The sequence below is a fragment of the Oncorhynchus masou genome, chromosome 14 (assembly GCF_036934945.1).
Source record: "Oncorhynchus masou masou isolate Uvic2021 chromosome 14, UVic_Omas_1.1, whole genome shotgun sequence".
Taxonomy (NCBI): domain Eukaryota; kingdom Metazoa; phylum Chordata; class Actinopteri; order Salmoniformes; family Salmonidae; genus Oncorhynchus; species Oncorhynchus masou.
In genome coordinates this window covers 464407-481108 of record NC_088225.1, presented here as the reverse complement: position 1 = coordinate 481108, position 16702 = coordinate 464407, and the positions used below count along the sequence as shown (strand labels likewise).

General features: G+C 43.1%; 1 protein-coding gene across 1 annotated transcript in view; it reads left to right on the top strand.

The window, feature by feature from the left end:
* Window positions 1-269: 269 nt before the first annotated feature.
* LOC135553914 (bromodomain-containing protein 4-like) overlaps window positions 270-16702 on the top strand; it is a 43116-nt gene continuing 26683 nt past the window's right edge. Inside the window, 4 exon segments of the mRNA XM_064985848.1 lie at window positions 270-941; window positions 12847-13270; window positions 16056-16193; window positions 16536-16671. Of these exon segments, the coding sequence (XP_064841920.1) occupies window positions 838-941; window positions 12847-13270; window positions 16056-16193; window positions 16536-16671 (802 nt within the window). The 5' untranslated portion in view covers window positions 270-837.

The following is a 16702-nucleotide window of genomic DNA, read 5'->3' as shown; positions in this document are numbered from 1 at the left end:
TGTAGGGAGAAGGAGCGAGAGCAATAGATAAGGTAGCCCTTGGTTTGGTGGGGGTAAGCAGGCTTTGGTTCACAAGATCAGCCCGAAAGAAGAACAGCAAGTGGGGGAGGGGCAGGGTGTTTATGGAAGGAGGGAGGGAAGAAGGGTGGTGTGGAGGGTGAGGGAGAGGGAGGGACCTCAAGCTATTGATGGGGAAAAGAAAAGGGAGGGGTGGAGGGAGAGGGAGGGGTAACAAGCTGTGGTCTGAGACTAGCGCTCAATGAGGAAGCGAAACAGCCGAGCCATTTTCAGCTTTGAATAACCACCGCACGCTGCTTGCTGTGTGTGTGTTTGCGAGAGAGAAGAGCTACGAGAGAAAGGGAAGAAGCAAGCTCTCCTGGATATTTATTTTTTTACCGGAGCCCTCTCCTTCCTTTCGCACTCTTACTGCTTGTGAGGGGGGAGGCCCGGGGTGGACACACAATGGGGCGAGGAGCCTGTGGCTACTGGGCCGTTGTATTGCTGCTGAGAGGGGGAGGGGGTCGAGCGAAGGAGACCGGCACACACAGCTAACTCAGCCAGCCGGCTCCAGCCAGGCCTCAACAGGCTCAATCTTACCCTGCTCTCTGGCCCTTTTCTGTTTTTTTGTGGGGGGGTTTAAGGAATACCCCTCACTTAAACCTGGATCTATGGATTAATCGTGTGTGGATTATTGTTTATGGATTTTGTGAAACTGATTTATATTGGAACCTTAAAAAGAACCGATTTCTCTCTTCCTGTGTTTGTGGGAAAAGGAGAGAAAGGGAGCCAAACTTCTCCTGTTTTCTTTTTTTGCTTTGTGTTGAGGGAAGCTTCTAGATGGATTACAAAATGCATGCTAAGTCTAACGATCTGCTGGATTTTCAGACTCTGGATGCCCTCTTGGAAAAAATTGCACATTATTCTTCTGTCTCTGTGAAAAGGTAACGTTTGGCAGATGGAGATTTTAAAATATATATATATATATTCCCTCGTGTTTCCCATTCAAGATTTTACTGAGCTACAGTTGATAGGAGGAAATCAGTCAATTTAAATAAATTCATTGGGCCCTAAACTTATGAATTTCACGTAACTTTGAACACACATGCATCTGTTGGTCATTGTTGTCCTTAGCTTATACCTGTTTATAATCCCACTGCTACCATGGGGCACTCTGTTCACAACGTTGACATCAGCAAACCGGTTTCCAACCCAACGCCATACAAGTGGTCTGCGGTTGTGAGGCTGGTTGGACGTGCTAACAAATTCAATACCAAAAGAGAAATTAACATTAAATTATCTGGCAACAGCTCTGGTGGACATTCCTGCAGTCAGCATGCCAATCGCACGCTCCCTCAACATTTGACATTTGTGGCATTGTGTTGTGACAAAACTAAACCTTTTAGTTACCTTTTATTGTTCCCAGCACAAGGTGCACCTCTGTAATGATCATGCTGTTTAATCAGCTTCTTGATATGCCACCCCTATCAGGTGGATAGATTATCTTATCTTGGCAAAGTAAAAATGCTAACAGGGATGTAAGCAAATTTGTGCAAAAAATCTGAGAGAAACAAGCTTTATGTGCGTATGCAACATTTCTAGGATCTTTTAATTTCAGCTCATGAAACATGGAACCAACACTTCATAGGTTGTTTGTTTTTTTAATTCAGTGTACATAAACTAAGCCTACAGCTTACATTTGTAGTCTAAGGCCACCTAATCTAAAATGTGGAACTGAAATGGGAATCTCCAGTTTACAGAAAGAGGTCTTTGTTTGTGGACATCAAATATGACCTATTAATGTGTCATTTTCTCTGAAGTAGCCTATTAGTTGAAACCTGTGGAAATCATTGGTTTCGGAGGATTGCATTGTTTGCCAGTAACTCTCCTGAAGGGTGATAGGTGTGGGGGGGAGGGTGGGTTACAGAGAGAGTGGGTTGTATTTGTGGCAGCAGGGCTATTTTCTGGGGGTAATGTATCCTGATTCCTGGAAATGCCTTGGTGAATGAATCGGCCCTGTGAGTTCAGCCTGTGAGGAAGGGAGGGAGAAAGAGAGCAAGGGGGTTCCTTTATCTCCAGTTCTCTGTTTTGTTTACAAAGTGACTCAGTGAATCGTATGTGAGCTCTATATCACTCTCTTCTCTCCAGTCTTTGTGTGTGTTCTCCTCACCCCTTCGTCCTGGCTTTTTGTCCACTTTTAACAGATTATTTTGTGTATTGAAACTTTTTGCTCCTGTTGAGCACCACCCTTTGTGTTTGGTGCACCTAGATACAAAGTCAGATGAGTGTTTCACCACAGTGTTCTGTGACTTCGACCAAACACAACCAACCTGGTTAATGTAGGCTTGTCACCAGCAGCAGTGCGTGTGTTAGGGTTGGCTGATATACTATATGATAATATTGAGTATTGGTGATATGGGGCGGCAGGGTAGCCTAGTGGTTAGAGCGTTGGACTAGTAACCGAAAGGTTGCAAGTTCAAACCCCCGAGCTGACAAGGTACAAATCTGTCGTTCTGCCCCTGAACAGGCAATTAACCCACTGTTCCTAGGCCGTCATTGAAAATAAGAATTTGTTCTTAACTGACTTGCCTAGTAAAATAAAGGTAAAATTTAAAAATGTTTAAAAATATATATATATATTTGAACTTGACAAATCAAAACTGTGCAGTTTTATCAGTGTGTATCAATATGAAGTCTAAATGAATAAAGCCTCTTTTTTTTGTCATACGTGTATTTTTTTAAATGAAAAGGCAACTATACTATAATAAATAAGCACAGTGGAATTATTTTTGTCATCAACAATGCACAATGATAATATCAGATATCTGCAAATTTGGAGTAGCATATCATGGAATAGGTCTCCCCAAATATCACCCAACCCAAGTGTGTGCGCATGCGTGTGTGTGGTGTTGTCACTCAGAGGAAGCCTGCTTGCCTCTACAGAGCCCCACAGCACACACAGCCAGTAGAGAGGAGGACTTTGAACAGTCAGACATTACGCATGCTTCTGACTCAGATTGGCTCCCTCAAAGAAGTGGGTTTCGGTTCCATGAATGGCATGCCAGATGCGTGCATGAGCCTGCATGCATGTAGGTGAGAGGTGAGGCAGTTTGCCTCCCAAATGGCACTGCCTCCCTGGTCCACAGTAGTTCCATATGTAAGGCAGGATTCCCCAACTGGTGGTCAGCGAGTGGTTTTAATTTGGCCCCCCAAGTTTCCAAATATTGTTGTTGCATTTTCATTGTTGGAAATAAAAACACCAGGAAATCACCTCAAATTGATTTTAATTCAGCAAATAACAAGGTTTGAAATAATTGTTTTAGTCAAATATTACATATGTTTGGCCTTCTTGTGGTCAATTTGCAGTATACTAATTATTTGTAAATATGTTCTGGCCCCTTAACCATCCGCTCAATACAAAAATGATCCCCCGGCTGAATCTAGTTGACGATCCCTGATGTAGGGAATGGGGTGTTATTTGGGACAAAGACGTAGCCTAAATCCTGGCCAGGCTGGCCGAAAGCATGCTGTGCCCATTACGGACCCCCACTGGGTGAAGATGTGACGGTTCACTCCACTGTCTGACGCACAACATTAGACGGAAAGAGTTAAAATGAAATAGGCTAGACCCATTAGTCTATAGGCTGTGTATTTCCCTCAACATCATCAAACCAATAGTTTATTTATCCAATGTTTCAGATTTTTGTGGCATAAATAACTAACTACAGTTTGTCCAAATATGAAATTCCAGAATGATGAGTACTTTTGATTGCCGACTGCTGGGTCTAGCGCATGGTTCTGCCTGGTTGCTGACCTGCCTACACTGTGCCCCTCCCCTCTCTCCGTCCCTCGCAAGCTTGCTATGAAAGATGCAAGTGTTCTCTGAAGTACGGCAACTAATCAGTCTCCTCCGTTCCAAAAGTAAAGAATCTTAGGAGTCGATTGAATGTTAACAGGTAGAAATGGTGGTTGACACTGGGAGTTATTGTGCAAGGAGTCATGGAATCAGTTATTTTTGGAGTCTACTCTCCACCACTGTCATCACTGTTTTAAGTTGGAAAAATTGCAGAGGAAGGCAAGTGACAGCAGTGAAGTCATGTTTGGCAATACTGTGAAGTAAAATGAGAAGGAAATGCGAACTTTGCGAGGTGGAATTGAGGTAAAGTAATAGGAGTACAGGTGCAATGCTTAACCATCTGAAACAATGCACCGTAATACCCAAAACAATGCTGGCAGCAGCACCGCTGCGTTGTGAATTTCCTTTAAGGAATTTTTGTGGAATAACTATGTAAAAATGTGTTTTGCAGTTTAAACATCAACTTTCTTTGTGGCCACTTCTCTAGTCACAAGTAGTCCACTTTTTTTTAGCCATTTGGGACCTACTTGTAGCTGCATGTCTCTTACTGCACTGTTGTGTAGAGTGGGATCCTCTGGCCTACTTTCCAACTGGCTGCAGCTACCTCCCCTCCCCAGGTGTTTTTAAATGTTTTATTTGACCCTTTTATTTTACTAGGCAAATCAGTTTAGAACAAATTCTTATTTACAATGACGACCTAAACCGGCCAAAACTGGACGACGCTGGGCCAATTGTGTGCTGCCCTATGAGACTCCCAATCACGGCCGGTTGTGATACAGCCTGGATTTGAACAGGGGTCTCTGTAGTGACGCCGCGAGCACTGAGATGCAGTGCCATAGATCGCTGCGCCACTCGGGAGGAAAACGTGAATGATTATTTACTTTCTAGATGGAATAGATTAGCCTAGTAGATACAGTACATCTATTTTGTAACCTGACATGAGGTGTGTGTGTGACCCTTAAATGGCACCCTATTCCATATGACGCTAGTCAAAAAAGTAGTGCACTATATAGGGAATAGGGTGCCGTTTAGGACAAGATTTCCCTTTTCAAGTGACAGTCACTGATAGATCCTGATTTCCTGGCTACGACTAGGCCCCTTAATAACCAGAGCCGCCGCCTCCCCTCTCTCCCAACATTCCTCGGCAGTCTGTGGTGATCTATGTCCAGGTCAACTGTTGTTCCAGAGCTCAGAGCGATAGGGGGTATGTGGTAAGACACGGACATCGGTAGGCAGGAAGTCACAACTCTTGTTGGAATCTGCATCTGCTGAGTCATATTTACAAAGTGCATCAGAGTAGGAGACGGTGCTGATCTCGGATAAGGTCCCCCCCATCCATATAATCGAAAACTGATCCTAGAACAGCACAGCAGCGCTCCGACTCCTGAGACTTTTTGTGAATACGGGCCCTGGTGTTGTTGCCGCAGGAAAGAATCAGAGCGATTTTATGTATTTATGCTGTTTTCTTTTGAAGTGTGGTCGTGTAATGCACCAAGACTGAGCCCCCCCCCCCCCCCCACAGTGACCAAACAGTTTAATCACAATGGATGTGTTTTGGCCATCAAGCATTGGTCAGCGGCTTTGTAAGCTTCTCGATTAGCCACTTCTATTCCTGGTGAGATTAGTCTTTTTGACATGTACATGTCCATTGTCTGGTGGACTACCAGTCTGAAAAGGTTCCTGATTAGGGAACACGTCTCAAATGGCACCCTATTCCCTATAGTGCGCTACTTTTGAACTGGTCATAAGTAGTGCAATACATAAGGAATAGGGTGCCATTTAGGATGCAACATATGTGTAAGGAGGGGGGGGGCTAAATAAACATCTCTTCAAACATGGGAAACTGCAGTAAAACCTGGTGAAAACCAACAGGACTTGTGTGGCATCTTTGCCTGAGCTAATCGTGTTTGCTCTGCATCTTATCTGGTCAAATAGGTTCAGTCAGCAGTTAGTTGAGGGTTTAAGTAATCACACTAAACTAGACCCAATAGTGGAGCAATAGCACACAGTGGGGATAAATTGTGTACTGTGTGTGTGTCCCTGGATTCCCTGATTGTTGTTGCCTGGCTGTTGTGAACCATCTGGTGGTTATGTTTGTGTGTGCTGAAATACATTGGCAGATTCCTAGTCCCAGAAAACACTCCATCCTGGCCCAGCCTGTTGTTGTGGCTAGCTCGAAGCTACCTAACGAACACATTGCTACACTCTGTCCCTGTAGAGGGAGCCCTCCTGTCTGTCCCTGACCTGTCAGTCTGTACTTGCCACAGACACCTCCCCAATATCTGTCCTCCTCCTGTGTCTAGGAGCTGGGTGGTGTTCTTCTGTTTATAACAGGGAGGGAACTGTCCTGGATTTGTCCATTATGTCCAATGAGGAGATTTTAAAATATTTTCTGTGTGCCCCAATGAACATGAACGACCCTGTTCTTTGCGGAGGGGCCTGTCAGTTTCTTCCTTATGTCTGCTGCTACTGCTGCTTGTTCCTATTGTCTGTCCCGGTCAACCTCTTTTGTACCTCCACCTCAGTTGAGCACACACACTGTGCAACACACACTGTCTGTACCACCCAAATGTATTGCCAGAGGAGCCCCAGCTTCTCCCTCCTTTAAAGTTGCATGGTACCAAAGCCACCACTGTCCCAATCTGCTTTCTGCTAGGGAGTTATGTGGATCTTTGTCTCTTAATGCAGGCTGCTATTCGGTCATCAGCAGCAGCTCTGTCCTGTGACATGTCTAGCATTATATTCAGGAAGTTTGTACTCTGTTATAAGAAACGTTCAATTAAATGTTTTGGGTGGTGCTTTGACCCGAGTGGGAAGGCAAGTAGCAGACAAGTTAAAATTCCTCTTTCCTGTTGTCATCCCATACAGCTGTCAGTCAGTGTGGGTGTGTTTCCTCCAGGGAGGCCTTGGCAGTGATCATGTGCTTGGTTAACTGCTAACTTCTCAGAATGGTGACTCATCAGGAATGTGGTTAGTTCGAGTGAGGTCCACACACTGGTGTGTGCAACTGGTCAGAGTTCTAAACTAAAACCCCTCATGATCAATAATTTATGGTATGGCACATTGCTACACTTTGCTGTGTCTTTGTACTCTGTCTCCAACACACTGGCCTTGTGACGTAGTAGCCTGGAAGGGGCAAGGACAAGAAGGGTAGAGGCAAGATGAGGCATGGGAACACTGGGTTCCACCAGCAGCCAGATGATGCCAAATGTACCACACACACACACACACACACACAAACAACCTCCCACATCCTGAAACACTCCAGAGACCAGAGATTTCCAAGGAAAGGGATAGTCTGTTTCTTACCAGGGACCCGCATAAACCATTACAGCAACACACACAAGCCCTGCCAAAACCCCAGTGATGGCTAACCACTAGCCCACCTCTGATCTCTCTCACTCACACACACACACACACACACACACACACACACACACACGGGGTTGGGGTCAATTTCAGTTCTAGTCCATTCAGAAAGTAAACCAGAATTGGAACTAGTATAGTTTCAGTATAGACCTTGAATTGACAGGAATTTAAATGGAATTAACCCCAACCCTGACAGCCTTTTTATTTTAATTTGAGTTTTATGAAGGGCTGGGGGGAGGACCGAAGGCCTGTGTCCCCCTTTTGGACTTGAGATTTTTGCATTTTTGTACACCTTGTAACTGCCATTTCCTCCAATCCAGAGCAAAAATAATCCTTATTTTTTTATTTTACACAAAGTGGAGCAACGCCTCTTGTATTCTTTGGGGAGAACCCTGAAACCTGTAAGGTCAGAGCTCAGAACAGGGATGGTTGATCTTCCTGCAATGCACCAACTCACAGAATACATCTAGTTTAGGTGCGGTAATTGAATGTGGGATCATGATGATGATGGCGACACAGGATTTTTTTGTGGGTAGGTTTTGGGGCATGATGGTAGCGCTGGGATGATAAACCGAAAATTAGACACACATTGCCTTCCTCTTACTGACACATTTAGCATATGTTTTGTAATTTTATGTGATTTTAGTTTCCCAACGTTCTTGTAGATTGTTCTAAAAACATTATTTGTTCAACAGTAATGGCCTGTGCATTATGTTAATTTCTGCCATGAAAGTGTCTGCCTGTTCTTGTTTCGCTGTCGGCTGCTGTATGAGCGAGCCACTCACACCCCTTTCCCCGCTGCGCACGGAGAACGGGGAGATACATCATGAGAAGCACAACCATATGACCGTTGCGCAAAATGCAATTGCGGAGAAAAATACCGTTTTCACAGCAACTACTGTATTAGTTATAGTGAGGTGTCATATCTTTCTGTGAGTATATAATTTAGTTATCCCCTTTTAATATTGCGTTCATGGCACCATTTTACAACCGGAGTAGGGTATGGTAGCCTATGGTTTTGATGTGCCCGCAGAGCACGCCATTCGCAGTGAATAAGCCTATCAAGTAGCCTAGCCCTAGCACTGGAAAGTTTTTGGAGTAGCCTACATTTACTGATTAGATTAATCAAGTAGCCTACATGGCTATATAGCAACACTATCATAGTTAGTTAGCAATCAAGCTAAGTGTTTTTTTTTTAGTTCGCACTTGCTCATGTTGTGAATAATAATAGGTCAATATGGTCAAAGATTCTGCAAGTTCTCCAAAGAGGCAAAAATACACCTGATAATTCTGGGTCCTATTTTTGACAGGTTACCATCAAAATATAAATTATGCATTTCCTGGATATGTTAGATGAAATAGTTTACTTTTTGAATCATAGACTACGATCTCAGTTGTCTTACTTTAATTTGCTCTAACTGTTGTGTTCCCATGGAAAGCCAGGTTTTTGTTATATCTGTGTTGTCTTGTTGTGGTTAAAATGTCGCACGCTGAGTAGATGAGGAAATCCCAAAACATTTAGGAAACTACAGTACTCTACCCGCAAACTGTGCAAACTGGACTGATGGACTGTACAGAATTTAACTAACATTTGTTGCATTCTAAAGAAAAATCTGCTGCTGATGGAGCTCATGAGCTGGGCCTCTGAGCTGACGTTTGTGTGTGTGAATGTCTGTGGTGTATGCACAATGTAAGCACCTGAGCTGAGCCATAAAGGAGACGAGATATCTACCCTAATCTATATCAGATTGGGGGGGGGGCAATGTAACCTATGTTTTTTTTTTGCCACCCCACTGGTTCTGCAATCACCCGCTAATTAACAGTATTCTGACCCCTTGACTTATTCAACATTTTGTTACGCCACAGCCTTATTCTAAAATTGATTTTTTTTAAATCCCCCTCATCAATCTACACATAATATCAAAAACAAAGCAAAAACAGGTTTTTAGAAATGTTTGTGGAAAAAAATTAATAATTAAATATCACATTTACATGAGTACTCAGTACTTTGTTGAAGCACTTGGCAGCAATTACAGCCTTGAGTCTTCATGACTCTACAAGCTTGGCACACCTGTTGTTGGTGAGTTTCTCCCATTCTTCTCTGCAGATCCTCTCAAGCTCTGTCAGGTTGGATGGGGAGTGATGCTGCACAGGTTTCCTCCAGGCGTAACGCTTGGCATTCAGGCCAAAGAGTTCAATCTTGGTTTCATCAGACCAGAGAAACTTGTTTTTCATGGTCTGAGTCCTTTAGGTGCCTTTTGGCAAACTCCAAGCAGGCTGTCGTGCCTTTTACTGAAGAGTTGCTTCCATCTGGCCACTCTACCGTAAATGCCTGATTTGTGGAGTGCTGCAGAGATGGGATAACTTTCCATAAGGACAACCATCTCCCCAGAGGAAATCTGGAGCTCTGTCAGTGACCATTGGGTTCTTGGTCACCTGCATGGCCAAGGACTTTCTACCCCGATAGCGCAGTTTGGCACAGCAGCCAGAGTCTTTCTGGTTCCAAACGTCTTTTATTTAAGAGTGATGGAGGCCACTGTGTTTTTGGGGACCTTCAATGCTGTAGAAATGTTTTGGTACCCTTACCCAGATATGTGCCTTGACACAATCCTGTCTCGGAGGTCTACGGACAATTCCTTCGACCTCATGGATTGATTTTTCCTCTGCAATGCACTGTCAACTAGGCACCTTTGCAAATCATGGCCAATCAATTGAATGTACTACAGTTGTTGAAACATCTCAAGGATGATCAATGGAAACAAGATGAGCTCAATTTTGAATACTTATGTAAATAAGATATTTCCGTGTTTTTTTTTTATACATTTAAAAAAAAATGTATAAACTGTTTTTGCTTCGTCATTATTGGGGATTGTGTGTAGACAGAGGATTTTTAAATTTGAATCCATTTTAGTATAAGGCTGTAACGTAACAAATTGTGGAAAAAGAGAAGGGTTCGAAATACTTACTGACTGCACTAGGACAACTTTAGATTTCACTATCTAATGGTTTTGAATTTTTTGAAGTTTAAGCAGTGGTGTTCTGTCTTCGGCCATGCAGGGCTCTCGCAAAAGTGATGTCCTCGTTGTGAAATGATCCATTTTACTCTATCTAATAATGGCCATATAGACTGACTGACTGTTTAAAGCAAAACTACCTAAACTATTGCTGACAGTGAACCTGAACGATCAAAATCAAATCAAATGTTATTTGTCACATGCGCCGAATACAACCTTACATGCAGTTCGAAACTGAAGGAGAAGACTCATCAGTTGTTACAAGAGATTCGATTTTGAGATGGTAGAAAATGTAATATAACGTGAACCGGCCATTTGTATCTTAAACATTTTGAATCGGGGACCGATACATATTGGTGAATCGTTACATCCCATGCCTTTCGGAGTTTAGCAGCTGTAGCAGAGTCACCCGCAGAGTCGCAAAGGGGAGGGTATATTACTGGAAACATTCAAAGTTTACCAGTAAACTACCATTCATTTGGTTAACTTTTAAGGTATATATGCAATTTTTATCATTACATTTATTGGCTTTTTTTGGGTACTCCAGGTAATCACAGCTGTCCCTCTGTGGCTTTATCACGTCTTTAAAATATATTACTTTTTTACAAAAATCTAATCTTTTTTTTTTAAAGCTGTATAACATAATCCTAAATATATAAACCATTAATTTATTGAATGCCATTGTGGGTTTCAGTGTTCTTTTTTTGCACACCTTTTATTTTATTTTGTCTTTGTTGTACATGTTTTAGGACCAAACTGATGGCAGTTGTGAAAAAAAGACAGTTGGAAGAGCTATTTTCTCTTGAATCTGACAGTCTATCCACTAGAAGCTCATGGACAATCTGGGCACATATAGAAACATTTATACAATATATGAAAAAGTTATTCAAGTATAAATGACCAAAGTTGCCATAGATTACCTGTTTCTTACCAAAATGACTGAAGATTCCGGTAACTGGTAAATTAGAGGGAGCTTTGCAACCCTATACAGTGGGGCAAAAAGTATTTAGTCAGCCACCAATTGGGCAAGTTCTCCCACTTAAAAAGATGAGAGTCCTGTAATTTTCATCATAGGTAGACTTCAACTATGACAGACAAAATGAGGGGGGAAAATCCAGAAAATCACATTGTAGGATTTTTAATGAATTTATTTGCAAATTATGGAGGAAAATAAGTATTTGGTCACCTACAAACAAGCAAGATTTCTGGCTCTCACAGACCTGTAACTTCTTCTTTAAGAGGCTCCTCTGTCCTCCACTCGTTACCTGTATTAATGGCACCTGTCCACAACCTCAAACAGTCACACTCCAAACTCCACTATGGCCAAGATCAAAGAGCTGTCAAAGGACACCAGAAACAAAATTGTAGACCTGCACCAGGCTGGGAAGACTGAATCTGCAATAGGTAAGCAGCTTGGTTTGAAGAAATCAACTGTGGGAGCAATTATTAGGAAATGGAAGACATACAAGACCACTGATAATCTCCCTCGATCTAGCGCTCCACTCAAGATCTCACCCCGCGGGGTCAAAATGATCACAAGAACGGTGAGCAAAAATCCCAGAACCACACGGGGGGACCTAGTGAATGACCTGCAGAGAGCTGGGACCAAAGTAACAAAGCCTACCATCAGTAACACACTACGCCGCCAGGGACTCAAATTCTGCAGTACCAGACTGGCTTAAGCCAGTACATGTCCAGGCCCGTCTGAAGTTTGCTAAAGAGCATTTGGATGATCCAGAAGAAGATTGGGAGAATGTCATATGGTCAGATGAAACCAAAATATAACTTTTTGGTAAAAACTCAACTCAATTTGTCGTGTTTGGAGGACAACGAATGCTGAGTTGCATCCAAATAACACCATACCTACTGTGAAGCATGGGGGTGGAAACATCATGCTTTGGGGCTGTTTTTCTGCAAAGGGACCAGGACAACTGATCTGTGTAAAGGAAAGAATGAATGGGGCCATGTAGCGTGAGATTTTGAGTGAAAACCTCCTTCCATCAGCAAGGGCATTGAAGATGAAACGCGGCTGGGTCTTTCAGCATGACAATGATCCCAAACACACCGCCCAGGCAACGAAGGAGTGGCTTCGTAAGAAGCATTTCAAGGTCCTGGAGTGGCCTAGCCAGTCTCCAGATCTCAACCCCATAGAAAATCTTTGGAGGGAGTTGAAAGTCCGTGTTGCCCAGCAACAGCCCCAAAACATCACTGCTCAGGAGGAGATCTGCATGGAGGAATGGGCCAAAATACCAGCAACAGTGTGTGAACCTTGTGAAGACTTATAGAAGATGTTTGACCTCTGTCATTGCCAACAAAGGGTATATAACAAAGTATTGAGAACATTATGTTATTGACCAAATACTTATTTTCCACCATAATTTGTAAATAAATTCATTAAAAATCCTACAATGTGATTTTCTATAAAACATTTTCTCATTTTGTCTGTCATAGTTGAAGTGTACCTATGATGAGAATTACAGGCCTCATCTTTTTAATTAAGTGGGAGAACTTGCACAATTGGTGGCTGACTTAAATACTTTTTTGCCCCAATGTATGTCTGACAGATGCTAATGACTGTCTCTTTCTGTCTGTCCCACCCTCTTCTCCTAGAGAGCCTAGTGAGGAGTGCAATGGAATCATCGGTGCTCTCTCAGTGGAGTCGTCCGCGCCGCCGTCGAGACTAAACAACTGGTCGCCCGCGGCCGCCCCAACCCTTACCCCTGCTCCAGCCCCTGTGCCCGCGCCCCCAGTCACCTCTGCAAGAATGGGGGACGGCCTGGACGCAACCACAGTGCAGATGTCTTCGTCGGGCAGCAGTAGTAGCAGCCAGGGGGGGCAGGCCCAGCCATCCACCTACGTTCCAACCGTGCCAGAGTTTAACCCGCCGCCCCCGGAGTACATCAACTCATCGCAGCCCAAGCGGCAGACCAACCAGTTGCAGTACCTGCTGAAGGTGGTGCTGAAGACCCTGTGGAAGCACCACTTCTCCTGGCCCTTCCAGGCACCCGTCGATGCTGTCAAACTCAACCTGCCGGTGAGTGTTGTTTCTGCCTGGCTGGCTGTGGTGTCTCACTATATGGACTAGAAAAGGAGAAACGTACGACCTGAAAATAGTCTTTGAAAGTTTATTTAATTTAAAAGTTGAATTCACTAAATATTCTTCAGAGCAGGTTTGGGTTGGAGTGTAGCCTGCTTTAGACCTATCCTGACTTACCCATCCACATTGCTCTTACCAAACGACTAGTGTTTCTTCCTCACCATGAGTCTGGGTTTGCTTTTCTCCCTGGTATTTTATAAAATGACCGTTCTGATTGGTCCCAGATACAGAAGGGTTGGGCCAGAGCCGTTATTGGCTTTGATACTCTGATTGGTTAGTGACGTTGATTAATTTGTGTTGTACAACACCCTTCATTTTAACGTCAGCACAAATGTATGCAGTGGAATTAATTTCAGGATGAATAATCAGGCAAATGAATTGCATTTCTATTCATCAAATCAGTTGTAGACCAACAGTGAAATGCTGTCTTAACCTCTCTGGGACCGTTCGGGACATGAGCGTCCCACCTCTCAACAGCCAGTGAAACTGCAGGGCGCCAAATTCAAAACAACAGAAATCCCATACTTACAATTCCTCAAACATAGAAGTATTTCACACCATTTTATTGATAAACTTCTCGTTAATCCAACCACCTTATCCGATTTCAAAAACACTTTTCGGCGAAAGCACAACATATGTTAGGTCAGCAACTAGTCACAGAAAGCATTCAGCCATTTTCCAACCAAAGAGAGGAGTCACAAAAAGCAGAAATATAGATAAAAGTAATCACTAACCTTTGATCTTCATCAGATGACACTCATAGGACTTCATGTTACACAATGCATGTATGTTTTGTTCAGTAAAGTTCATATTTGTATCCAAAAATCTGAGTTTACATTGGCGTGTTACGTTCAGTAGTTCCAAAACATCCGGTGATTTTGCAGAGAGCCACATCAATTTTACAGAAATACTCATAATAAACATTGATAAAAGATACAAGTGTTATGCATGAAATTTTAGATCCACTTCTCCTTAGAACTACCCCTCCTGGATCCAGGAGAATTGTCATCAACTGACACTAATTAGCATAATGCAGCGGACAAAAAATATTACTAGAAAATATTCATGAAATCCCAAGTGAAATATAGTGTAACACAGCTTAGCCTTTTGTTAATCACCCTGTCATCTCAGATTTTGAAATTATGCTTTACAGCCAAAGCAAGACAAGCATTTGTGTACGTTTATCAATAGCCTAGCATAGCATTATGCCTATGCTGCTCTGTATCATCACTCATTCATATATCCTTATGTACATATTCTTTATCCCCTTACACTGTGTATAAGACAGTAGATTAGGAATTGTTAGTTAGATTACTTGTTGGTTATTACTGCATTGTCGGAACTAGAAGCACAAGCATTTCGCTACACTCGCATTAACATCTGCTAACCATGTGTATGTGACAAATAAAATTGGATTTGATTTAGCAAGTAGTAAGCAACTTGGTCACAAATCAGAAAAGCAAAATATTACACCACCGCCACCAGCCTGTACCGTTGACATCATGCTGCATTGGGGCAATGGATTCATGCTGCTTACATTAAATTCTGACTCTGCAATCAGCATGACGCATCAGGAACCGGGATTCGTCAGACCAGACAATGTTTTTCCACTTCGGTTGTTCAGTGTTGGTGATTGCGTGCCCATTGGAGCGCTACTTTCTGTATTTAGCTGATAGGAGTGGAACACTGTGTGGTTGTCTGCTGCAACAGCCCATCCGATGAATTGTGCGTTCCGAGATGCTGTTCTGCCCACCACTGTTGTGCTGTGCTGTTAATTACCTGTTTTTATCCCGCCTGTTAGCTTGCACGATTGTTGCCATCTTGCCATTGTCCTATGACCTCTCGTCAACAAGCTGTTTTCGCACCCAGGACTGCCGCTGACTGGATTATTATATATTTTTTTTGTCGCAGTATTCTCTGTGAACCCTAGACACTGTCACGCTTGAAAAGCCCAGGAGGCCGGCCGTTTCTGAGGTTTCTGGAACTGGCGCGCCTGGCACCGATGATCATGCCACGCTCCAAGTTGGTTAGGTCACTCGTTTTGACCATTCTAACATTCAATCAAACAGTAACTGGATGCCTGTCTGCGTAATTTTATGTAGCAAACCACGGCCACGTGACTCACTGTCTGCAGGAGCAAACCAATTTTATGAATGGGGTGGTATTCATAATAAACAGGCCAAAGTGTAGGTAGGAGTGAAGTGACTGTGCAACAGGATAGATAATAGACAGTAGCGTGTGTGTGGCGTCAGTATGCATGTGTGCGCATGCTGTTTGTGTTATGTCTGTGGTTAGAGTCCAGTGTTGTCCATAGTCGGTGCATGACAGTAAATGCAAAAAAGGGTAAATGCATGTAGTCTGAGTAGTCATTTGATTAGCTATTTAGCGGTCTTGTTTAGTTGTGTTATGGCTTGGGGTAGAAGCTGTTAAGGGTCCTGTTGGTTCCAGACTTTGTGCACTGGTACCTCTTTCTTTGCGGTAGTCTATGCTATTTCCGGTGAGTGATAGTTTTCCCTTAGTCACACCCTACAACTCTGCACCCCAAAGAGCTTTTTTTTTTTTACATTAAGTATTGAGTTGATAATTGATTCTACTAGTGTTTCTATGTGTGGCTGTGCCACCCAAGCACCCAACATGCACACTTGGCAGATTCCTCTGTCTCACTGTAGACCAACAGTCTTGTTTAATTGAATTGTACTTAAAAAAAAAAAATGTTTTTCAGGACTATTACAAGATTATTAAAGTTCCTATGGATATGGGAACAATCAAGAAGCGACTTGAGAACAGCTACTACTGGAACGCCCAAGAATGTATTCAAGATTTCAACACCATGTTCACCAACTGCTACATTTACAACAAGGTAACGATGCAGTAATGCACTGTATCTGTTGTCAACCACCACCGTAGAAATATAATCTATAGAAAGGGCTTGGAACCACTAACCCTGACAATTTGAATGAGGTGGTTCATTTTATGACCACCACACCCCATATAGTTAGTATCAGAGACATATATTTAGTTTGGCTAACTTTTAGAATGGACACTGTTTTAGAATGGATGCCTTTTTTTAGGTAATGCTAGATAAATGTATGTCTAGGTCCTAGGTAGTGCTAGATCTGTGTACGTCTAGGTCTTAGGTATGTATAGGCTTTGGTTTCTGGTACTGTGTTAACATGGAGTGTCTGTCTCCCCATGACTGAAGCCTGGAGATGACATAGTGCTAATGGCTGAGCAGCTGGAGAAGATGTTTCTCCAGAAGATTACTGAGATGCCTCAGGACGAGACGGAGATTGCTGTCATGACCGGCAAGGGACGAGGCCGGGGCCGACGGGAAGGAGGTAGGGTACTGCACACAGGCACACGCTGATA